Raw genomic sequence first — 26,736 nt, forward strand, 5'->3', positions numbered from 1 at the left:
ATAGAAAATATATTTTTACACAGAGGATTTTTAATTAGTGATGTAACATAAAATAATGATCACTATAGAATGATATAACAGATTTTTTTATTATCTCAAACATTAATCCACCAGCATTTCCCTGGATGCACTATTTTAAAGCAGCATTTATCACAAGTTTGAAAGAGGAAGGATAGATTACTTTAATAGGGTTAGGGTTTTTGTCCTGGATTTATTATAAATACTTTAGAGCATTTTGATTTATGAAATCATAGAAGCAACTTTCTGTTCTAAAAATTTATTGTTGTTTTGTATTAGCACTGGACAGAACCCTAACCAGGGTTTCTTGTGCCTTAGAAAAAGCTGCTGGTTTCAGTGCCAAAAGCAGGCAGCAGAGGGCCCTGCAAGTTCAACTGTCCAGAGACTTGCTAAAACAGAGATCAGTTTTAACTTTAACTTTTGTGCCATCTGTACTTGTGAATTGCAAAGCCTAGAGTTTTCCTGTAATGGAATAGAAATAAAGGGGGATACATGGGTGAAACTGTCTTATTATTTTGGCATAATATTTAGAAATCCACATGTAATGATTTATTCTAGCTACAGATTTCTAGTTTGGGAAGTTAAGAGCTTGTGTGACATTCCAGGGTTGATTAGCTTTGAGACTGGGTAATTACAGCTCCCGCCGTGAGCATCCACCATATGTGGAGCCTATGAATATTGATGAAGGTTGTAAATATATGGAAATGGCTTCGTAGTCTGCTCAGTTTGCTCTTGCCATCTGATGAATTATTTTTTTTTTCTTTAGATCTGGATCTGTAAGTTACATGAGGACTTTATCTGTATTTAACATTTTCAGTTTCCAATCTCTGTTTCCCAGATCTCTCTACTAGCTTCACGTTTCACTGTCAGAATTTCCTATATACTCACTTTTTCTTGTAACAATATGTATTGGTTTTTACTGGGTGCCAAATGCTTGGGCCTCCACTCTTACAGAATCTGCTTTCTAATGTGGGTGATAAATCATTAAATATATAAGAAAAAAATCAACAAGGAATGTCATGAGGAGAAAAAAATCTGAAAAGACAAAGATGATCTGAAATGTTCAGGGCAGTTGCTTTATATTGGCTGGGCAGGCAATGCGTCTGTGAAGAGGTAGGTTTGGAGAAGGAATTTGAATGACAGAAATCAGTCAGCCCTGTGAGTATTACAGATAGTCAGAAGCAAAGTTTTACAAATTGCTTCAAGATTGCACAGGCATTTCATGTCTGAAGAATGGAAAGTAGGCCACCCTGTCTCCCTGCTCTGTCTTCATTTCACCTTGAAAAGGAAAAATGAGCTGGTAAATGTTTTCCTCCTCTGTCTCCAACTAGACTGTCATGGCTACTCTGAGCACCTCTACCTGTCTCCTCTCCTCCACCCCTGCCTCTCAGGTGTTTCTAGGGGAAGAGGGGACCTTATTTAGAAGACAGGCCAGTCACCCTTTAAAAAGCCTTCCCTAGTTTTAAGTAAGAAAGCCTGTCTATTTAGGCACCACGTGTATAAGTGTGCCTCCCAGTTACTGCTTTGGTGGACTTTCATAAGGGTGAGTCAAGTCATCTGTTTTGCTGGTCCATAGATTGGCCAAGGCTGTGTTGAAGAATAAGAGGCAAAAATGTCAACACAATCTACAGTTATTTGAATGACCTTAATCTACCACTAATTTCTCTGCAAAGTTCCATTTTACCTCTAAGTTACTATTCTCTCTGTGCTCCCTGCCTGCCCCTTCATTGGATCACCTGGTTCTTTCACTTTCTTCAAATCCCATTTACCTGACTTCTTTCTGGAGCAAGCCCTTTGTCCTAAGAGGGGTATTTTGTAGACTTTTATTCCCCAGTTTTGTTTCTAAAAGACTAGGCAAAATACAGATAATGAAGCTGGACACATTGGATCCTCTACCTAGCAGAGCTGTTTTTCATGGGTAATGATGTTATACAAAGCAGATCAGCATTTGAATTTTGTGAACTAAAGACAGGAAGAAGAGGGAAGCCTGCATGATTCTATGATAGCAAGGGTTAGTGTTCAAGATGCAAAGCTAACCACACCCAAGGGCACATCTCAGGGTTCTGACTTAACCAGACCCACTCTGGGGCCTTCCTGCCTAACTACAGCTTCGTTTCTCAAGCTGACTCAAGATGGGAGATGTTTATCATAAGAAATAAAGGGTGTGCTTTAACTCCTAGGACCAATGTAGACAACAATTAAATAAGGAATAAAAAAGTTACAGTTGACCAAAGCTGTTTCTAATCATATGAATGATTGTGTCTAATGGTGCTGTCAATACATTTGAATCAATTTTCAGGAGGGCTAGAGGAACCCTGCCAATAATAGTCAGGGAGAAAGAAGCCCAGCCCAGACCACACATACAACTCGCAGAAGTTAGAGAAGAGTTAAAGAACAGCAAAAAACTGAAGCTTTGTAGGCTTTACTCACTCAGCACCCGTTGATTTACCTGCTGAACCTCCAAGCTCTCTTGATCTCAGTGAGTTACCTCCAAAGCAGGGCCTCTCTAGCTTGGTTCTTTTTTTGAGCTAGATATTTATTTGGTGTAGAGAGGTCTATGCTTTGTAATGTATAATATTCAGTGGCATCTCAGACCTCTGACCAATAGATGCCAGTAACACCCACCCACCCTCTGTTCTCATTTCTGATAACCAAGCCAAGTCTCCAGGCATTCCTCTGGGGATCCAAATTATCCTACTAGAGAAATATTGTTTTGGATAAAGGTGTTTTTATTTTACCCTGAAGAATCAGACTGATTATTTATGTCTTATCAGTTTCCTTGAAGGGTGCATAGAAGATTTGGGGGAACAAAGATGTTGTTTGGTATGTTTATTAGGTTACATAACAGAAGTTAAAGACAACATAATGATGAGGGAGAATAAACCATCAGACAGGATGAAGGTATTAATTTCATCTAAAAAAGACATTTAAATAAAGCACCTCATTCTTATTAACTGATAAATGTTTAAAAGACACTATATTTGTTTCTTTGTTTAATGGAGAGAAGCCAGGGTTTTGTGCATGCTGGGCAAACTCACCATTGAGCTGCCTGTCTAAACCAGAATACTAGTTTTACAGGTTAGAAATTTTCTCTTTGACCTGGATTTTTATCAAGACAAATGTGGCACCATGGTACTTTAATAACAATTTTCATTAGCAATAAAATTAATATTCTTTCTATATTTCTTTCTATTTAGAGCCCAAGAGATAAGAGCAGATGGAATAATTATAAATACTAATTTCATGAAGATGCTTTTGTCAGATATCCCTCTTAATTACATTTACCAGTATAAGAAAAAGAGACGCCATGTGCAAGGGTTTTCTGGGTCTGTGAAATTCTTCCTGTATCATAAACAAGTGGTGAGCAGTGCTCTCTGCCTTCGAGGGGTTACCGTCATGTTTTACTAGTGGCCTTAATCATCAAAACCAAACTGTGACTCCCACCAGAATCTTAAGAGAATCAACTCTGGGGATACCCACCAGTTCCACACAGCAGTACACTGTAGTAATCTGACCTTTGATGTAAAATATTTGCTATAAATATACTCAGGAATAATTCCATTATTTTCCTTTTTCTTGAGTGTGCTGTAGCTATAACTTCATGCTCTCCATTTGAATCTTTGTAAACATAAAAGGTTAGTTAAGAAGAGCAAGTTTTGTGTAGAGAGCTGCGATGTGCCGTGCCTTAACATGGCGCAGGCTTCCGCCTTCCGCCATCCCGACAGCTAGCGCTCTCTAAGATAAACAAGTCCTTATATGGCAAAAGGCTGTGCAAGGGTAACTGGTGATCTGATGAGGAGCAGTCCTGCTCTGACGAGGACCTATGAGGAGGTGGCACCTGGCATGAGCTGATTGGCCCTTGAGTTGTACGTAAGCTTGGCCCTTCCTTTCTTTGAGGCCATTCCCACTGAGCTAAATCCTGAGTAAAGATCTCGAGAAGAAGTCTGGTTGTTGGTGTCTTATTTCCGCAGATAATTAAGGCGGTTAGAGCGGACAACATGTCTTCTGGGTCATTTTCTTGTGCTGAAGCTGTGAAAAAGTTGACTGGGACATTTAAGTTGATGTTTTTGCCATGGTGTTTATTTGAGATCGTAATCTTTCTTTTTTTTTCTTTTCTTTTCTTTTCTTTCTTTCTTTCTTTTTTTTTTTTTTGATGGTAGTAAACTGAATTTATTTCCTCTTGGAAAACAATTCCAGTAATCTCCAGGTTCAGACCGCAGAGTAAACATTGAGAACAGTAACATACAGGTTAGTTCAACCGATTCAAGAATTTGGCTGTGTGAAATCATTAAGGAAAACTTTGAACACTCAAAGCTTCAAATGTAGACAGGAAAAAAATCTTTTGACAGCCTACATAACAACTATTGCATATATGGCGAGGCTACCTGTCACACTGCAAGGCTTACAAATATATATACAGGCCATATCCAGATGTGGGGTTCTGTTCTGTAATTTGTAGCATTAGATACATTAAAGTAAAAAGCAACTTATTGAGATGTTAGCATTAATTTGTAGCAAATGTGTATATTTTGTGATTATTATGCAGGTCAACAAATGCTATTTCCAACACCAGAACTTCCATTTTCCTGCTTCCTTATCAGTATTCTCATCTCATCTCTGGGTTCATAACTGTTAAAATTAATGTGTATGAAGTATATTCTTGGTATTTTATATTCCAGTGTTCATTCTGTATAAACAAATAGTATCAATGCATATGGATATGCTATGCATGCACAGTCTTATTGGTAGGCATATGGGTTATTTCCTTCTCTTGAGTTTTGAGAGCTCTGCCATTTGGAAAATGCTTTTTGGTATCACAGTAACCATATTTATTTATTAGTTCAAGATCTTTCATGTTATGAATCATTGGCTTATTCAAAGTCTACTTCTTGCCCTTAGTGATGACTCTAAGTTTAAAATTAAAAAGTACTGAAAATGAGTTTTAGTTTCTCATAATTTTTGTTGATTAAAAACTTATCATTTGAGAACATTAGCTGAGTCATATGTAGGAGTTTATATGTTTGTGTTCTACTAATGAGTTTAATAAATTTAAATTGCGAATTTAAAGTATATCTTTTTCTGCTCTAGATTCATGTGTATAAATCATTAAATGATGAGAAAAAGTGATTAAAAATGTATCATTAGGTAACTGTGATTTTTGTGGAAAACATAGAGAGTGTGTGCAGCAGCCAGTATTGCACAGGTTGTCTGCCCCTACATGGTCTTTGGATGTAGTCAAGAGATGCAGTTCTCAGAACATGTGGGACACATACCTAGTGGTACTGGGAAGACTGCTTTTCAGTAAACAAGTGTTTAGATATACATAAAAGAAGCATATTGAAAGTAAAGTATGCTAGATACATAAACCAGCATACAACTGCTGGTCATTATTATCAAGCACCAAGTACTATAGACAGCTTAATTGCTACACTGTTACTGGCAATGCACAAAGCCTCTCCTCTGTATAGTTCAGTAAATGGTGGGCAATAGCCTAGCTTTCAGTATTGAATGAGTAAACTCATTAATGTTATACCAAGTCAAGATAAAAATAATACACAGCAAGAGATAGTTGGATGTGAGATAGATTATATATAGATGATAGATAGATTAGATAGGCAGATATTTATTGATCAATAGATAAATGATAGATGATAGGTCAGATAAATAAATGATGGATGGATAGAAGGTGATAGATATATACAGATAGACAGACAGATAGATGATAGATAGGTGATGATAGATAGTAAATAGACAGATGATAGATAAATAGATAGATGATTGATAAATAGGCAGATAGTAGATACACAGATAGATAGATAGAATAAGCAAATCCTGTACTAAAACAATCCAGAAAATTTGATTTGGATAACCTTTGTAAGGTTGAGAATTCATAGTTAAAAAATCTTTTAAATAAAGTGATATTAGATGATTGAGAGAAAAATATTATCAAAGCTTCTGTATTTCACTCACCAAACTGGACTTCAAACATCCAACTGAGATTTTCTCTTCCCTTTTATTGCAAACCTATATTTAGAGCTAAGCTCAAAAAAGAGCAAACAGACACACACACACACACACACACACACACACACACACACACACACTAGTTGTACCCTAGGATTTTAGAACCTGCTTCTTATTCCTAGAATTCTTCAGACTACATGTTTTTATTTATGAAAGTTAAAGGAAATGTGAGTAAGCATGGGTTGGAATGAATGACTATTTCATACTTGTCTTCAGTCCAATGGCCCAGGAAAGATAACTTCTGTCTTATCTTATGTGCTTATTATTTCCTTTTAAGAAGCAACAAAAAAGTGCAGCAAAGCTCTTTTCCAGTAGTCCCAAAGTAAAGGCAAGACTGTTTTCCATTAAAGAATTTTGTTTTCCACATATCGGGAGTGAGGAGATTACAGAGCTATGTTACAGTTTAATATATTAATGAAGTATGTTTCTATAAAATTCTTGAAATCGTCGTTAATCATTTTAATCATAAGTTAGTATTTGAAACTGGTCTCAGTGATCTTTTTCAGCTTTTTATAATAAGAACACACACGCACACATGCACAAAGTGTATACTGAACTCAAAGAATAAACTGATTTATAACAGGAACTGCTCAGACGAGACTTGGAGGTGTAGTAGGGCAAGTCCAGAGTGGCTCTTCTGTGTTTCAGTTGCTTGGCACCGTGATGGCTGCAGAACCATCAGAATTCAAGCCCCACTTGCTTCTGTGGTATAAGATTCTGTCTGATGCTTCATCAGGGAAGCATCCTTTCAAAGTCACCCTCCATCTCTTCATCACCTTGCCCCCCTAGGCTGAGCGTGATGCTTTGAGGGGATATTGCAGTCTGCAGAGCAGGAAATCAATCCCGAGTCAGTGGAACTGAAAATCTCCATCCCCTTTCAGACAAGGTACAAGAGGAGAGAAGACAGCCGTGTCCTGAGTTTTTAAGATGATCATAAGTAAAATTTAGTTTTGATGCCTAGTGTTTATAATTTAAGTGAACATCTAAATGCAGATTGTGGAATGCCAAGGAAATAGAATGTAAACTGCTGACTGACTTGCCAGCGAGACAGCCTAGAGACAAAGTTAAGGACATTCTGAGGATGACAAGCACAAAAACGCAGGGATTCGAGCACAAGGCGGAGGTGGGAAGGCAAACTGAGAGACTAGTGGGAAAAACCAACAAAGTTTGTGTGTCCTTGATGACACCCCTTAGGGGTGGATAAATATCATCAAAAAGTTAGAAATTGAAAGGTTAGAAATAAACAAAAGTATAGTTATCACAAAAGCATATTTAAAGGCTTTCATGTGGATGAGGAAAAAAATCCATTCTAAAGTCCATTGTAAGATGAGGAAAATGACAGGGCCTTCTGGAAGCATCAAATACTGGGCCCAGTTCTGTAGAAGGAATTGTATAATTCAAACCATCTGAGAAACGGGGAAGGTGACTCTGTTTGGTGTTAAATCACTGGAGTGTTCAAGTAGCAGCCTGATCAGTCTTCATCCAGCTTCTGAAGCAAAGCAGAAGCACCAATGTGACTTTAACAGACCAGCATCTGGGATTTTAAGTGGCTGCCATTGTTATTGCCCTTGACAGACTCATGGGTTTAGCACCATTGGCCTTCATTCTCTGTGTGCTTGTATTTTATTTTAAGCCAGTGTAAAAATCAATATGGTGTAAAATACGTTGTTTCTATGAAGTTGGTAAAGCGCTGTTGCTGTTAACCATCCAGGAAGGGAGGGGGAAATACCTGCAAGTGGCTCCTTCCCTCTGAGATGAAGGGAAATTGCCACATGCTTTTCTAACAACACAAGGAATATTATCACTTCCAACTACCAAAAAAATGTACTTTTATTTCTTCATTTATCAATAAAACATTTGTATTAGAATATGGTGACACAAGTGCAACAAAAATAAAATAGAACTTGTTTACCTAAGTGTTGAGGTACAACTGTATTTTTATCACAGGAAATTAACTTTGGTCTTTCTAACCCCACAAATTACTTTACTCATATTCATACAAAGCCAGGCTGAGGGTTCTCTCAAATAATTCCAATTTTAATTTTTAAGGATAAAACTATTTGTTATCTCATTTTCCTTTTTTAAAAATAACTATTCCATTGAAACATTTATTTTTACATCTGTGAAGGCAGAAAAGGCATCAAAGGAATTCTGATGTTTAACAGCGCTTAGAACATATCTTTTGAGACCATATAAGTGACTGTCTCACATTAAGTGGGTGTTGTGTAATATTTATTAAACACTAGAGGGCTATTCTATGGCCTGGCTACACCCCCAGTAATTGAGGCAGAGAGTTATTGATTTATTTAAACAGATTTAGCACAATAGCTGGACAGGTTCAATGTAAACTAATTTTCTAAGCTATTCTGGCTATCAACCAGCTGCATGCCCAGGTTACTTGATGACAAGTCACCCTGTCTGGCCAGGATCTGCTGCGTCAAGTCACATCCTCTTTCTTCATCTTCTTTCTTTTCCATCTCTGTTTCTCCCATGCTCTCCTGGCTTGTGGTTCCTGCCTGAGACACACAGCCAAGAACTGAAGCTCTGCCTGACTCTTTTCTGTGCAGCAACAGGCTCCAGTCTTTCTTATTTTAGCCAATTGGAGAATATAGAGAATCAAAATTTACACAACGCCATTTGGTGTACGTGAAAATGCTCTTGTCTGGGTTGTAACCAGATCCTGGGGGCCAGTATTTAGCGTTTGATTCCATAACTGCACCAGACTAAGCCTCAACAAGCAGGTAATCCAATTTAGGATTTCTCATCAGCTGTGAGTACTGACAGCTCACTTATGAGTGCTCCTTTATGCATCAGTTACCATTTTTAGCTTCTTCTAAATCAACATCTTTGCTTTAAAAATGTCAATATTTGTGATTATATAGGAAGCGTATGTTCCTTTAAAGACTCAGGGCAAACATGCAAAGAACAGAAAAGAAAGAGAGCTGTAGATTACCTCCTGCTGATAAACACTATCTGTACTTTGCTTCTAACTGTGTTTTGTTCACATATGTAATTATATTTAACACTTATGTATATATACACATGAATTAAATATTGTGCATTTAAGTGCAATGGATGTATTTCAAATATTAACAAAAAAGCATAATGGAAGATCCTTCTGAGAACAGTGGAATGATATGAAAATAGGACTGAAGTAAGAGACTCGCAATGCTGACCTATATGAGAACATTGGTAGATATTACATAAAAATATTGCATGCTTTTTTATTTTAGAGACCTGTGTGTATCATAACGTGGGATTTCCTTTTCTTGATATTTTTACTTTAAGTTCCCATGTGCCTTTGTCTACATGGCAACTTCCTCTCATCTATAGAATGTGATGGCATTGTTTCCCTGAGAGCTTTTCTTGGTTGCAGCAGGCAGAGTGATGACATTCTTTATAGGGTGCCCCTCTGATGCGTAGTCTCACCATCCCTCTTATCTGTCCTCTCCACTTTTTCCTCACTGTTCTTTGAGTGCTCAGTCCAAGGGTGGTGGAGGAGTGCTCGCTACACTGTATAACACAATCAATCAATGGATGGATGGACAAAAGGAAGATATGTAAATAAGATGTTTGTCATTATGAAAGTTATGTTTTCATGACTATATAGATTGAGAGAGGGTTTCTTTTCAGATATAAGATACTGTAATTCACCACCTGAAATTGTTTAAGAGCAACATGGACATATGTAAATTTCTACATAGAAAAAAATTTATGGCAGTACTCTGGATGCACACTATGGCCGCTCTGCCTTTGTGCAGCTAAAGTCTTCTCAAAAGTATGGAGCTGTGACATGGAAGCATATTTATGTCCAGATATTGGACAGAAGAAATTTACACCCCTGACTGCTTCCAGTTAGCTTTGTCATCTTAGCCAATCAGTCACCCTGCGCACTTAAGTTTGTGGGTCACTGAGATTGGGCTGTTGGACTAGACCATCCCGAAGGAGAGTCCCTGCCCTCATTTTAAATGGGTAGTGACATTGTAATGCAACAGGTTAAGCTTTCAATTCAGAACCTTAAGTTACTAAAATTGAAAAATAAAGTGGAGTTAAGACGCACTGTGACTTTTCTGTTTGTTGAAAGCATAGACTATACATGCACACATGGGCATTCATCGTAAAACACAAATGTTTAGGTTTGGGTTTTTACATTAAGTTTGCAACTTTTATGAGCTTTTAGTAATTTTAATAGAAAAAACTCTCTCAATTGTTATTTTTTGTGATTAGATAATGAGCTTTGATTTTACATTCAACCTCATTAATGAGTTTCATCCATAATTTAAAAAAAAAAAAGAAAAGAAAGCTTGTGTTTGGGTGACATTTCCCACTTCCCTGTCTTTTGTGTATTACTAATTTTATTAAAACATTAGGAAATCCACTGGAACAGTGGCATCTATGCTTTCTCTTACATCGGTAGTACCCCAGCCTCATGGTCTGGAAATATCCCCAAAGCTGCTAGCTCTTGGGCTTCTGTTATCACGTGGGTAGAATGAGCACCTTATCTGAGAGAAGATATATAATCAAATATCTATCTTTTTAAAAAGATTTATTTATTTATTTATTTACATGTGCATACCAGAAGAGGGCATTAGATCACATTACAGGTGGTTGTGAGCCACCATGTGGTTGCTGGGAATTGAACTCAGGACCTCTGGAAGAGCAAACAGTCCTCTTCACCTCTGAGCCATCTCTCCAGCCCAAATATCTATCTCTTAAAGGGCCATTACTTTATAGGGCTTTTGATGAGTCCTATTTACCAATGTAAGGAAGGGAAATGGGATTAAAATCCTTGCAGGTGGGAACTCACAGAGATCTAAGTCCAGCACGTTAGCTTACCGTTATTTCCTTCCTTCCAACAGTGGCAGAAAGAAACAACCTGCGCATGTGGACGTGTCAGGCCAGGGAGGTAGAGGCATTACAGTGTAGACCTGTGAGCAGGAGAGGCTGGGAGCATTTGGAATCAGAAAACTGGTCCTCAGAGGCAGAAAAGCCGAGTGCTCATTGCTGAGCACATGAGCAGTGGCAAAGGATAAGAGCAGTCTTCTTTAAATGTTTAAAAGACACAAGACAAGCATGAAAGCTGGACCTGGAGGGCTCTGAACTCAGGAACCTTGTTCTAAGTGTCTGCTCTATTAAGCTGAGTACATCTATATTCTAAACCTTGCTGTGAAAAGGATGCTATGATGCTGTTTCCTGTTGGTAGTAAAATATTTCTGACATAAATTAGTAGGAAACCTTCCTTCCAGAACTAAATGTATTGAGAGCATCTCTAAGCTGACTTCATGGAGAAGAGAGCGCAAGTAAAATGCAGCCAACATGCCTTCTAAGGCACAGCTGACTGCACCTGCGAGGCTTCTTGAGAAAAAGCTTTGTTTATCCCTGTTAGCTGGAAGAGATCAAATGGAACGATGTGTCTGCGATTTCAAATAGTTTGTGTATGCTGGAATGCAGGTATGAAAGAAAACCAGCAAAATAAAATGACTGTTACTTCCAACTCACAGCCGAAGACATTTGTGAAGCATTTGTGACTGTTATCTGTGGATGCAGTTCAGATGTTTGTGGGCCTCAAAACAAGGAACAGGGAGTAACATGTAAAGAGCCAGAGGAATTAGGTAAAAGTGAGCAAGAGAAATATTGTAGCTGAATTTCTCTGAGGAACCTGTAGTTTGTCTATTTAGGACCTCCTGTGGTGTTCTCAGCCTGAAATTACAATGCTTTATGCAGCTTGCCACCCCTACATACACATATACATGTGAATGAGAGTACACACACACACACACACACACACACACACACACACACACATGAATGAGTATACATGCACACACTTGTACCCAGATAGATGTATACACATATGCATGCACAATCTAGGAAATAACTCTTGTTCATTTATAACTCTTTTAAATGATAACTTTCATTTGTCTTCAAGTTTAACTATGTAGTTAAGGCAAATCCTTACCTAAGATATAGTTTAAATTTCTGAGGAGGAAAACTAATTATCTACTACCATCCCTAAAGCTTTGTTAAAAAAAAATAAAAATGGAACAGGGAGAAAGGCTTTCAGCACCGATTTCTTTTATTTGATGATAGCCTTAGGCCCCAAATCTCATTTTTCAGAGCATAACATTTACTTTTAGTTTTATCTAGATCAATTCTATGGCCCTAAATCTCAAGAAAGTCATATTATAAATTCAAGAAATTAAATTCTCCATGGATTGATTTCTGTAGAGCTCAGAAAAAATGTATTATCACAATCCACAGGAAAGCATAATTATTCTGTTTCGACAAGAGCAGAGAATTGTTGCATCTCACCTCCTTTTTCTCCCTGAAAAATTTGATAATTAAACCCCACAGATATTCTTGTAAGCCAATATTACCAAAGGAGTCACAGTAAATTGTCACAAGACATTCTGGGCCTGGAGTAGGTTGTTCAGAAAGTCAGGGAGGGCCAAGCAGTAGTTAGACATTCAATCAAATGAACAGCTGTTGTTTAAAACAATAATTAAATTTCTGAATGTAAATCAATTTTTATCACATATTGTCATTATCAACTTAAAACACCTATCTAACGTAAAAACATCTTAACCCCTAAACAACTAAGCTTCATTGTAAAACTAAGCTACCTGGCTTTCAACTTCATCAGAGATTTGAGAAGGAATAAACTTGATTACCTGAGTGTGCCAGAAGTGCAGATTTTATACTCACCAAGATAGGAAAAATGTCTTCTTCAAGGCTGTCAAATACAAATAGCCAAAACACCAAGAATGTAGCATTTATATGATTCCTAATTGTGTCATGGTTCTTCTTGCTATAGGTAATCTATTGTATATATGCATAATAATATATATGTAGAAAATTAAATAATAAGAAAAGAAAAATAAGTAGGTAAGACACAGGATTTCCCTTTAAAAAGGTACTGGGGGGGGGGATGGAGGCACAATGGAGCCTCTTCATGATAGTGATTAACTCTATGACAGGTAGAGGGTAGCTATGGTAGACTGGACCACAGTTGTACACACTGTGCTTTTTGAGTTCCTTATATATCCCAGTTTTAAAGATGATGTCTTCAATTCTGAGGTGGTATTAAAACATACTCGTTAGCATGGAATAGAAAACGTGAATATCACTTTTCTCAAGAGGTCACTAATGCTTTATAGTCCTCTAGAAAGTATCAGAAGCTTACTTGTACGCTTTAGTATACACGTGTGTATGTTTACAGAGCTACTTGGGTCTGTTTCATCAGAATATAATAAATGCAAAGGAGACAAAGTCTATGTAGAACACTTAGTTCATATAAATGTAGCTATTACATTATTAACAAACATAAACTAGTTATAACACTGAATGTAAGTAAGAGTATATCATATGGGCATATTAGTCATAGCATTGAGATTGTAAAAGTATTTTTTTTTTAATTTTTGTGAAAATGAATACGTTTTTCTGTTGAGATGTTCAACAATTTTTAAATACAATGATCTATCAGCTAAAATTGGTGACATGAGTATCTGCCACAGTTGATATAGATTAAAGATAGGAGAGCCAGCAATCACAGCTCTGAGCTAGATGCTATACACATTTCGAAGCCACATTAATGTAGGAGAATGGAAGCTACTGTGAATGATTTTTCCTACTTTTAACAAGATTATTTTTGTTCTTTTTTTAAAAAAATAATTGTTTCACATTACATCCCTATTGTAAGCCCCTTGCTCTTATCTTCCTGATCTCACTCTCCCTCCCTCTTCTGTCCTATTCCTCACTCCTAGACCTCTGACAGGTGGGGTCCTCCTCCCACACCTTCTGACCACAGCCTATCAGGTCTCTTCAGGGTAGCCTTCATTCCCTTCTCTGTGCTGCCACAGGGCCTCTCCTCCAAAGGGCAGTGATCAAATTGCATGCACCCGAGTTCATGTCAGAGGCAGTCGCCCGCACTCCCCTCCCCTTCCCCACGTGGAGAATGAGTTATCTATCCACTACATCTGGACAGGTATGTTTGCAATATCCTTCGCTGGTGCATCAGTTTGTGCAGGCCACCCTGGGTGCAGATCCAGCAGCTCCCTTGTGGAGCTCTTGACCACACACCCACACCCTGTCCATCCATCCTCCAACTCTTCCATTACAACTCAGAGTCAGACTGTGACTTCCAGTATCTGACCCAATCCCCACTGGGTGGAGTCTCTCAGAGGACATCTATGTTGGGATAACATCCACTTATAAGTGAGGATATGCCATGCCTGTCTTTCTGGGTCTGGGCTACTTCACTCAGGATGATCCTTTCTAGTTCCATCCACTTGCCTGCAAATTATAAGTTTGCTTGTTTTTAATAGCTGATTAATATTTCTTTGGGTAAATGTGTGCCATAGTTTCTTTATCAATTCTTCAATTGAGGGACCTCTAGGTTGTTTCCACATTCTGGCTATTAAGAATGAAGCTGCTATGAACATAGTTGACCAAATGTCCTTGTTGTATGATGGAGCATCTTTAGAGTATATGCCCAGTAGTGGTATTGCTGGGTCTTGAGGTATAATTAGTCTAAAACTAATCAAAAGAGGTTAGGAAGGTCACTTCATATTGATCAAAGAAAAAGTTCAGCAAGAGCACATCTCAATCCTGAACATCTATACCCCAAATGCAGGAACATCCACATTCATCAAAGAAACTTTACTAAAGCTTAAACCACACATCCAACCCTACACATTAATCCTGGGAGACTTCAACACCCCACTCTCACTAATAGATAGATCATCCAGACAGAACCTAAATGAAGAAATAATAAAACTAATAAACATCATGAATCAACTGTACCTAACAGAGATATCCACAAAACATTTCACCCAATCACAAACAAATATAGCTTCTTCTCAGCATCTCACAGAACCTTCTCCAAAATTGACCACGTACTTTGTCACAAAGCAAACCTTAACAGATACAGGAATATCAAAATAACCACTTGCATCTTATCAGATCACCACAGATTAAAACCAGAACTCAACCACAACAGAAACAACAGAAAGCCTACAAACTCATGGAAACTGAACAACACGCTACTCAAAGATATTTGGGTCAGGGACAAAATAAAAAATGAAATAAAAAACTTCCTAGAATTCAATGAAAATGAAGGCACAAGGAACCAAAACTTATGGGACACAATGAAAGCAGTGCTAAGAGTAAAATTCTTAGCACTAAGCACCTTCATAAAGAATTTCTGGGTTAACTCACTCATTATGATCATTTCTAGCTCAATCCATTTATCCACAAATTTCGGGATTTCCTTGTTTTTAATAGCTGAATAGTATTCCATAGTGTAGATGTACCACAGTTTCTTTATCCATTCTTCTATTGAGGGACACTTAGGCTGTTTCCATGTTCTGGCTATTATGAATAAGGCTGCTATGATCATGGTTGAGCAAATGTTCTTGTTGTGTGTTAGAGCATTTTCTGGGTATATTCCAAGAAGTGGAATAGCTGGGTCTTGAGGAAGCCCTATTCCCAGTTTTCTGAGATAGCGCCAGATAGATTTCCAAAGTGGTTGTACTAGTTTGCTTTCCCACCAGCAAAGAAGAAGAAGTGTTCCTTTCTCTCCACATCCTCCCCAGCATGTGGTGTCACTTGAATTTTTGATCTTAGCCATTCTGATGGGTTAAGACGGAATCTTGGAGTTGTTTTGGTTTGTATTTCCCTGATGATTAAAGATGTTGAGCATGTCTTTAAGTGTTTCTCATCCATTCGATATTCCTCTGTTGAGAATTCTCTGTTTAGCTCTGAGCCTCATTTCTCAATTGGGTTATTTGGTTTGGTGAGGTTTAATTTCTTGAGTTCTTTATATATTTTGGATATTAGACCTTTGGTATATACTCACTTATATCTGGACACTAGCCCAAGGGGCATGCCTCATGAAAGTCTTCACTTACCAGGAAAGTAGGACAGAAGGGAAGACTTCTTATTGGGACTCAAGGTGAGAGAAGCAAGGGAGAATGGGGAAATAGAAGGATCCAGAGGCTCCTAGAAACCTACAAGTAGAACATTATGATGGGCAGATCTGGGCCCAGAGGTCCTGCTCAAACTATGGTACCAGTCAAGGACAGCACATGCAGTAAACTTCGAACCCCTACCCAGATCTAGCCAGTGGACAGGACATTCTCCACAGTTGAGTGGAGAGTGGGGTCTGACTTTCACACGAACTCTGGTGCCCCATATTTGACCATGTCCTCTGGATGGGGAGGCCTGGTGGAACTCAGAGAAAGGATAGCAGGTTACCAAGAAGAGACTTGATACCCTATGAGCATATACAGGGGGAGGAGGTCCCCCTCGGTCACAATCACAGGGGAGGGGAATAAGGGGAAAGTGGGAGGGAGGGAGGAATTGAAGAATACAAGGGATGGGATAACAAGTGAGATGTAATATGAATAAATTAATAAAATATATTAAAAATAAAGTTGAAATTTTGCTAAAAAAAAAAAAAGAAAACGAAAGAAATTGGAGAGATCCCATACTAGCAACTTAACAGCACATCTGAAAGCTCTAGAACAAAATGAAGCAGACACACCCAAGAGGAGTAGACATCTGGAAATTATTAAATTCAGGGCTGAAATCAATAAATTAGAAACAAAGAGATTAATTCAAAAAACCAACAAAACCAAGAGCTGCCTCTTGAGGAAATTAACAAGATAGACATACCCTTAGCCAAACTAAAGGCAGAGGGAGAGTACTCAAATCAACAAAACTAGAGGTTAAAAAGGAGACATAATGTCAGACACTGAGGAAATCCTAACTATCATTAGGTCTTATTTCAAAAGCATATGTGCTACAAAATTTGAAAATATAAATGAAATGGAAAATTTTCTTGATAGCTATCAATTACCAAAATTGAATCAAGATCAGATAAACAAATTAAGTAGTCTTATATCTCCTAAGGACAAGTTAATTTTTAAAATAAAAATACCTTGAGAGTTTTTTCATTTATTATTTGAATCTACCATAAAGAGTAATAATTCTGTCATTGGAAAAATGTATTTTGTCACAAGCAGACAAATACTAATATTAATTAAGTATTTGAAAACTGGTGCCAAGTTTAAATTAATATTACTTTCTGATGGCTTATTCAGAAAAAATTACATCTATAGTCTCTACATTTGCATAAAAAGTATTACAATCATTGTTAAGTAGAATTTATTTGTCTGGAATTTAAAAACAAATGCAAATATGTCATTTATAACCATGGACCACCTCATCCATAATTAGTTGACATTAATTTGATGGTGAAAAATCAATTCTGTATCTTTTGTTGCTCACAATTTAGAAAATATTTACAAATTTGAAAAGTGATTTTTAAAAAAGTCAGTGATATCATAGTGTTGAGTGAGTGGCTCACAGTATGAGGTTGACCAGATACAGACTCTGGAAATATTTGAGGAATACTTATTATATCATATGAATATTATATTCAAATCTGAACCACAGGGAGATAAATTAAAATAACTTCCTCAAGAAAATATGAAGAACTGAAAATATTTTTGCTGAAAGTTGTGCAAAATCTAAGCAAAATTCATGATATAAAGAAATTATATGTAACCACCATTTATACCTTCTCTATGGTATAAACCTTTTCCATGTTTTATTGACCCTAGGTTGAATGTTTATGTAAAAACACTAGTGTAATTAGCACATATATTATAATCTGCAGGATGACATGGCTTAATATGCTTATCTCTCTTCTTGGTAGAGGGATGCTTGCTTAACATCATAATAATGATATATCTTAAAATTAATGGTTTTAGACCTCATAAATTTGTGACAATGATAAAATTAAAGAGATGTAGACATTTCATTCCTTCCTACAAACAAGTGGAAAAATTTCACATAGGTACCAATGCAAAATTATATACTTTATATTATTTGGCTTTCTCTCTTCTTTTGTTTGTGCCACAAGGTACTCCAGTCCACTTAGAAGTAACTTTTTTCTCCTTTATTTTTATCCCCAATATAACATCTCTATTGATTATTTGTGAATTTCATACAATGCACCCCAATCACACTTGCTTCCTATTCCTCCCTGATGTACCCTTCCACCTCGTGCCTTTTCCAAAAGAAAAAAATACATCAAGTCTAATTTGTATTGCCCATATACTGATTGAAGTATGGAAAAAAATCTCAGTGGCTATCTTTTTAAACACAATTGAGTCCTTCCCCACCTCCACTCTATCTCTGCCAGAAGCCATCAGCTGTGGAGAGTTACACTTCAGTATCTTTGTCACAATTTTTAAAGACTCTCTTCAATAAATTTCTCTGTAGACTGTTTCTTTTGGAGGAGGTAGGAGGAGACTGTCACAGAATTCTTCAATGTCTCTTATTCTCAATTATGAGTCTGCAATTATTGACACCATTGCAAAAAGAAAAAAAAAAAGAGGTCCCTCCATGAGAATATGGATCACTGCCAATAGCATGGCCTCGATTCATGGACATCAGCAGAGCCACTGGCACGGAACATAGAGGGCTTTCAAGGAGGCTTCATGCAGAAAACGGACCTTTCCTTTCCTCAGACATTTTGTTGCTGCTCAGAACTTGGGTGACTATGTGGCTGGCCGGCATGTTGGGGTCCGGCCATGCACAAGGCTCAGGCTGCTGCACAGCACCCAGCCAGCCCTACTCAGCAACGACCGCTCCTTTGCCCAACACAGCCGGCCCTACTCAGCAACGACATGCTCCTTTGCCCAACACAGCTGTGCTCCCATCCCTGCCATTGCGTTTCTAGTTCTGCCTCTCTCTGGTGCTCAGGCGCTGCTCCGTTCTGCCATCCCACCCACTCTTGGCTCCTGGTGACCATTGACAGTTTGAATCCTCTCCTCAGATTGATTTTTATTATTTAAAAAAGTAATTATGAACAAAACTTATTCAGTTTCTTTAACCACAGAAAGACTTGAAATTGAAGTCACCTATGTACAATTGCCTAAAACATCATAAAAACTCAAAAGGACTTGAGAAAATTACTTAAGCAACTACACCTTCCTCCTTAAGATCCTCTTTTGTATCTGTAGATTACTTTTAAGAGTTTATCTGTCTCATCTAGAGTCCCAATAGGATGTCCTCCCCACTGTCCCAGTTTCCTGGTAATTGAAGGCTTTCATGTGACATGCCCCTTGGGCTAATATGCAGATATAAGTGAGTATATACTATTTGAGTCTTTCTGCTTCTGGGTTAACTCACTCATTACGATAATTTCTAGTTCAATCCATTTGTCCACAAATTTCGGGAATTCCTTGTTTTTAATAGCTGAATAGTATTCCATAGTGTATATGTACCATAGTTTCTTTATCCATTCTTCTATTGATGGACACTTAGGCTGTTTCCATGTTCTGGCTATTATGAATAAGGCTGCTACTTGGAAAAAAAGAGTTTATCTGGTTTAAATTTTTGTAACAAGCTGTATGTAGTAACATATATAAGTATACAGGGATATTTACCAACCTGCAATGTGCAGCCTGAAATCAGGATAGCACCCAGTGAGGGGGTTATGGTGGCTGAATCATCAAAAGCAGAATAGAGACCTCTCTGACTCAATAGTAACCAGACTTTTTTCCTCCAGGGAGCCCTCCTAACATTCAGAACACAATATACATATCCTCACTTGTTGAACCTAATCCTTAAATTATGCTTTGTATATGGCATATGTGGTGATGAGGTTGTGAATAGTTGTGTCTCAATGCTTTACCATAGGAACATTTATTCTTAAACTGTATTTTCTATTCATGTCATTTGGTATCAACTGTCTGTCTACTTACACATCCAACTTCTTCATCTTTAGTAAACAGTTACTTGCCAAGTGCTGATTAGGTATGCTTTTGACAATAAGGAGAGAGGGAGAGGGAGAGAGAGAGAGAGAGAGAATCTGTGTTCTTCAAAGCTTATATTTAGAAGGAGGAAATCAGCAAAATAAGCAAAAGACTATATAGAGAATTTTGTTCGAACTAAATTAGGGGTACTCTATAAATTAATAAAAGAAGAAGAGGCTGTTTGTATTTAAGCACTGTGGTTGAAGACAGCATTGTAAGGACACAGGTAAAACCATGGAGATGAGCATCAGGTTGAATGAAAAGCTTATAAGCTGTGTCATGAGCACAACAGCTGATGAGCAAAGGAGGAGAATAGGATATCTGGAAATAAATGAAGGCAGAAGCGAAGCAGAAGCTAGGATTTTTAATAAGGTTGTAATATAATTTAAACTTTACCTCCAGTGATATGGCTAAGATGGTGAAGTATGAAAAAAGTAGCAAGGTGAACCTCAAGGGATCTATTGGGTTACTACTTCAGTAGTCCAACATGGTGGAATGGTTGTGTGAGTTGAAGTGAGGATGATGATGGTAACAAGATGCAAAACTTGAAACAGAAAGAAACTAAAATGACTTTGCGGGTCACTATACACTTAAGTTGCACACTTAAAAAAGCAAAGAAAAGAACCAAGATCACTTGAAATTGGAGTTCATATTCCTAAGAGTTAGTCAGAAAACCCACTTCCTAAACAACCTCCCTCCCCTCCCCTCCTCTTCCCTCCCCTCCCCTTCCCTCCTCTTCCCTCCCCTCCCTCCCTCCCCTCCCCCTCTCCCCTCCTCTCTCCTCCCTTCCTCTCCTCTCCCCTCCCTTCCTCTCCTCTCCTCTTTTCTCCTCTCTTCTCTTCTCTCTCCTTCTTATTTTTCTCTGTGCTCGATCTAAAGTCAAAGGTGAAATTAATAAGTGAAGAGATTCCGAGGCCTGAAAAAGATTTGCCTGTGTTCTCCTTAGGTTTGGGTTTCTTTTTTCTTTTTTTTTTTTTTTCATTTAAAAAATTTTATTAATTTATTCTTGTTACATCTCAATGGTTATCCCATCCCTTGTATCCTCCCATTCTTCTCTCCCTCCCATTTCCCCCCTTTTTTTCCTTTATTAATTTATTCTTGTTACATCTCAATGGTTATCCCATCCCTTGTATCCTCCCATTCTTCCCTCCCTCCCATTTTCCCTTTATTCCCCTCCCCTATGACTGTCACCTTCCCTCAGGTTTGGGTTTCTTATGCACCACAGCCATAAAGGAGATTTCTCTCCAGCTCTGTGCTGCCTTTTATCACAAGTTAAGACAGCAGATGGCTCTCTTGAGTTTTCTTTCACTTATCTCTATCTGTAAACAGCCAAGCAGTCTTTGGGAGAGGAAGGGAAAATGCCGGGATTAAGCAAAAAGACCCTGATTACCCAATACCGCTCTCCTTGGCAAGCTCTCTAGAAACAGGAAGCCACATCCAATAGAAAGTGCCGCTTGGGTGGTTGAGAAATGTCGGGGTCTCAAGAGATTCCGAGGCTCTCAAGTCTCTGCTCCATGTGCTTTTTCAGTGGTCAGGGTTGAAAAAACGGAGCCAGCAGGATGCTTCTCTGGTTTCAAACAGTTGAAAAGCTTCGGCCTCGAGGAGTGTTACTACAGTTAGTGGGAGCTGTGATGATTAATCTCCGTTCCATTAAAAAAAAGAGGGGTGGGCGAGAAAACTGTTTTTAAGGGAGAATCTTCTAGGACACCTTCACAGACTGCTCTTCACCACCCTACCGCTGGCTTCTTCAGTGGCTGGGAAGGGTCACTGTCCGCGGTGCTGAACCTCAAAATCAGTGGAGTTTGTAGGGCCTTAAATAACTGAGGTGGGGGGGGGGGGCGGTGACCTACAAAGTACCAAATCTGACTCCCCTAGCAGAGGACCCAGTCAGAGGGGGAAATAACTGCAACCTGCGAAAAAAGCAATGCGCCCAGCTGCGATAACAAGAATCTCAACCCCGTCCAAGTTAATAAACAAACAAACATGGTGTGGTGGTTGGTGGGGTTTTAGTCAATTTAAAAGGTCACTATGCCTCACATCTCATCTTCTTCTCTCAAAAAGAAATTGTTACAAAAATCTTTAGGTAAATCTGCTTGTTTTAATCGTGAAGTCACTCAGAAATTCCAAATCAGAACTTTTTAAATGTCTAAATGGCTTCTTTGCAGTAATGGCTCTCGGAATTCTTTCCTAATGATTTACCAAAAGACCAGCAGCCATACCTTAATCTGTGTTTCATCAGGCTGCTCATCTCTCTGCAGACCACCTTCTCTCTTTGTGAACCATGACATTGCTAAGCAAATGTGCACTCAAATAAATTGATGTTTTCCTTTTCCCAGCTCCCTCTTTAAGCTCATAGGTGATAAAGCAATGAAAAAAATTTGGACAAAGAAACTCTAAAATATTAATAATTGTGGTGTTTTTAGATGTAACAGCCAAGTGATTGAAGTAACCTTACAGAGAATACCACTTAGTATTAAAAATGATATCCTCCTAAAACTGATATTACCTTCATTTGACCCAAACCTACACACTCTCATCACAGCAAGTGTTCTTCCCACATTTTTAGTAATCAAAGAGTGAACTAAAGCAACAACAGTGGAGGACTAGAACTCCTTACAAGAAGAGGGTATATGGATGACCCAGTGGAGGGCAGAAGTCCAGCGTTCCTGGAATGCACCCTAGGCTTCCTTCGTTTGCCTAGTGGTGAATCTTTGTAGTGCTTTATGACTGTTCCCCAAAGAAAACGGCATATTTTTGTTCAAGCTTCCCCAGAGAGTGTCTGTGTCTACACGCCCCCTTTCCAGTTTTCAAGTAGTCCCTGGAGAAGATTTGTATGAGCTTATCAATGACTGCCGGAGCATTCTTCCTTCTGGATGGTGAGAGGCTCAGGGGTGCATTCCTTTCCCCTCTCCTTCTTGGGATGGTAGGTAAAGTGATCTGCCACTGGAATGCCTCCTGAAGTCTGTGACCACAAACTGCTCATGCCAAGCATAAGGAGCTCCTCCCCAGCCCCCCTGTTCCTAGCTGTCCTCCCTTCCTAGACTCTTCCCATTCCTAATAGTATAAGAGAGAACACGGTCAGGTACAGGCAGGACACCGAAGGAGGAGACATAAAGTATCATATTTGAATTTCAGATCCAGCTCAAGTGGCTTCTCTCTGACAGTGCTGTTCCAAAAGAGGGGAACCAAAGGAAAGCAGAATTCATGGTGGCATGGCCTCAGTTGTGGCTGCTTTTTGCTATACCTGAGTGCTGCAACAGACACCCTTTCCCAACTCTGTGCTAATTTTTGTGCTAAGACTTCCTCAGTAGTTTCCTAGGCAGTTATCCTAACCCAGTCCCTGTGTAGAACCTCTGCAGTGGCTGGCCTGTGCCTCTTCTGCTCTCTGGGCTGTTTGTCCATTCTAAATAAGAACAAATTAGCTACCTCCTCCCTCTGGTCCTGCTTTTTGTTCAGCGTTGATGGTTGAAAATGATAAACCTACCCGTCTTGGAAGCAGGAGAGAGAGAGAGAGTTTAACAAGTTTGGGTGACTAGGTTGGAGGTGCCTCTCTCCCCAGGGCTCACTCTCCTCCTGCCTGGGGGTGGGAGGAGGTGGGGGTGGAGATGCTTTGGTACTGGAGGGATTAACCAGAGAATATAAACAACCTCACCTTTCAAGTGCTGCTGGGAGTTTTCTGTGGACTCTAGAACCCTAGCTAAGCTGTGGCAGCTCTGGAAAAAGGCAAGTTTCATCTGAGCCAAAGAGTGCTGATATTCCTTCAATTCCACCTCCTAAGGCTCAGGGTCTCGGTATCCCACCCTGTGAATTCATTTTACCTTTCTCTTTTTATTATTTTTAATCAGTACTGCATATACTTTTTATTTTCTTTCTGAAGACATATCGGTGGGGGACCACATAGTTGGGAGGGGGTAGAGGGGTGGGAATGGAGCGCTTTGATTAGAGAGCTCAGGGGAGAAGATTGCTCTCTCCAGATGCTGATTTCCGAAGCACTTGACAATCACAGGCAGAAGCGTAGAGCGGACCACTGTGGCCACACCTGCCCCAGGGCAGCTCGAGCAAGGCTTTGAGACCTGCCCACCGCGTCTGGGGACCCACAAATGCGCTGAGACACTGCCGCGACCTGTCCTCCGCCCCTCCATCCTGTGTCTAGGAAGGAAGCCCTTCGATCTGCCAACCTCTCACCCAGGAGGTGGACAGGACAAAAAGGCTGAGCTAGTGGTGGTGGCGACCCCGAGAGTGCTCCAGCAACACGAAGTGTCTGTCAGCCACAGCCCTTTGGACTCCCTGCCGCGACCTCCAGTTCCCCCGGACTGTGTCCCGGTAGTATCTGCGCGCCTGATCCGACCTCAGCAGACTGGGCGATGGGTCCTAGTGGGGACTGACCACCCTTACCTCTGTCCCCAGCCCCTCCAGACTGCCCCTCCCTCCGCTTCCCTCGGGGCGAGCAGCTGTCTGCGCCGCCCCTTTCCTCTTCAGTGCCCTAGCTCCCCTTGCTTCTGTCCCTCCCTCCCCGGGACCCATTCCCTGGGCCACCATGGCCGCGGCCATCGCCAGCGGCTTGATCCGTCAGAAGCGGCAGGCGCGGGAGCAGCACTGGGACCGGCCCTCTGCCAGCAGGAGGCGGAGCAGCCCCAGCAAGAACCGCGGGCTTTGCAATGGCAACCTGGTGGATATCTTCTCCAAAGTGCGCATCTTCGGCCTCAAGAAGCGCAGGTTGCGGCGCCAAGGTCTGTGTGGGTCGCAGTGGGGAGGTGAACCTCGGATGGGATGGCAGGCGGGCATTTCACCGCCTGGACAGAACCGCTGCGGGTTCCTCTTGCTCTTTCCTTCCCTCTTGTTTCTGTCCACCCTTCTCCAAACCTCTGATCTCCCTCCAGCGCGTCCGAGCGCCTTCCCCGGGTAGCTGCGAATCGACTCCCAGGCAACCTGTAGCCAGCCACTGGGAACTCAGCCCGCCCAGAGCCCTTAAATTGTCTCTTCTGTGAGCAGAGCTCCAGAAAATGTGTTTGTACTCTTTGTCCGGACGTTGGGGCTCCCCAGAGCACAATATCCGCAGAATGGGGGGTCTTTCTTCTGCAGTGCCTCAGGCCATAAGCATTGTGCCCCTAGTCAGATAGGAGATGCCAGGAATTGATGTGTGCCTGGCCTCACCTGGTACCTTTAGTCTTCTGCAAACCCCTTGGTTCACATCCCTTGGTGACAGGGACCCTCAGCTGGGACTAATTAGCAAAAAAGAAGAGAGCATCAGCAGGGAAGGGAAATGGAGTAGGGGGAGGCAGCAAGTGAGCTAACGGTTAGGTCAGGGGAGAGTTAATGAAAAGCTGGTTATAAGGGGCACTGATCGTCACTTCCCATCACCTACCTGGAGACCTTTAGTCAAATCTCCGGTGAGTGCAGGGTTATCTTTAAAGTGAATCCCATTGGGCCCGTTGGGGAAGTCTGTATTCCTGTTTTGTTTGCTTTAACTGATAAACTAGAAAATTATATGAAGCAGGAGCAGTTACAACACAAAAAATGGCCAACACAGAGCCCTTACTATATGTGATATTACTATTATATTTCTGAGAAAGAGCTAGTGCCCCTCATGACCTTCTGCCGCCTGTAAAATGTCAGTCTTTACTCAGGATATGGAGCCTGGCCATCTGTCCCCCTGTCCACACCCAGTTACAAAGGGTGGCTATTTTAGGAGCACGTGGGGTGTTAGGGGGGCAACATAAGGATGCTTACTCTGCCTAACCAGGTGGGCAGGAAACAGAACATATTTACATTAATGGTCAACTGTGTTTGCCCAGCACAATACAGTCTCCCAGCCCAGCTGTGTTTGCTTTCAATGTGCTGTTGTTTCAAAGACAAGGAAGAGACACATTTGAAAAGACTGGGTTTCTGTGGGGATTTGTATGTATCTACACCTTTACCTACCCAGGACCAAAAGTTTTCATGCTTATTTTCAGGCTAACACCAAATATGAAAAAAGGTCAATAGCTGATATTGGCAATAAGAAATTTTAGGTAACTTGCTGTTTGTTGCCATTATGCTGAAAAGACCACGTGTAAGATATGCCCTCCTGCACATTCTAAGGGAGATGCACTTGTATACATGTAACAGTGAAATTTTTCCTTATAAAGACCATGGGACAAGGAACTTTCAGAGCAGAGTGACATTTTTAAGAATAATCTTTTACACTTTATGCAGGAACCTTATCCAGGATACCTTTAAGTTCAGTGTTCTAGTCACTGTCCATACCAGTGTCCACCAACACCACAGTGTCTGCCTCTTACTTTATCAGATAGGTTACCCAGTGGAACGTAGGCTTTACAACAGAGAACTCTGAAATTGCCATCTGGTTAAATTGCAATGGATACAGTCTCTCCTAAGTAAGATTATCTTTATACGAACACTGGTGAACCGGGCTATACGTCACAGTGTACATTCTTAAAATATGTAACATTTAGATTATATTATAAATGCAGTGGCTCCTTTGGCTACACTGGGTGATGAGGGAGGGGTTACTTGACATGTGGTGAATTTCTAGATGAGATGTTTTTTCTAGTCTTGAAGGATACCTGGACTCTCTAATAGCCAATTTCTTTATTTTTCATTGTTGACTGTTTCTTCAGTATTCATAAGCCTTAGCGAGTGCGTGCACACCCCTCCACACACACCGTGCAATAGTTTGCAAGAAAACTACATTTGGGACCATGTTGTCACATCATTTTTTCCTGAGAGAGTATAAGAAAAATAATATTAACTTATGTGGAATATTTTCTTTTCTTCCTCTGTTTCATTACCTAAAAAATATATTCTTTAGTGAAGAAAATCACAGATATAGCAATAGAACATCAGACAGAAATAAACTTAGTATCAT

At 39.8% G+C, this 26,736-nt stretch overlaps 1 protein-coding gene across 3 annotated transcripts in view; it reads left to right on the forward strand.

Annotated features, from left to right (window-relative positions):
• The window catches only part of FGF14 (fibroblast growth factor 14), a 554,596-nt gene that overhangs the window by 367,716 nt on the left and 160,144 nt on the right, over window positions 1–26,736 (forward strand). Inside the window, exon 1 of one of the 3 annotated variants that reach the window (XM_084767840.1) lies at window positions 24,179–24,598. The exons of the other annotated variants lie outside the window; for them this stretch is intronic. Within the exon in view, the coding sequence (XP_084623966.1) occupies window positions 24,406–24,598 (193 nt within the window). The 5' untranslated portion in view covers window positions 24,179–24,405. Of the gene's footprint in view, window positions 1–24,178; window positions 24,599–26,736 lie in introns of those variants that run through there. 3 annotated transcript variants of the gene reach the window in all.

Source organism: Acomys minous, assembly GCF_964271855.1.
Source record: "Acomys minous genome assembly, chromosome: 18".
Classification (NCBI taxonomy): domain Eukaryota; kingdom Metazoa; phylum Chordata; class Mammalia; order Rodentia; family Muridae; genus Acomys; species Acomys minous.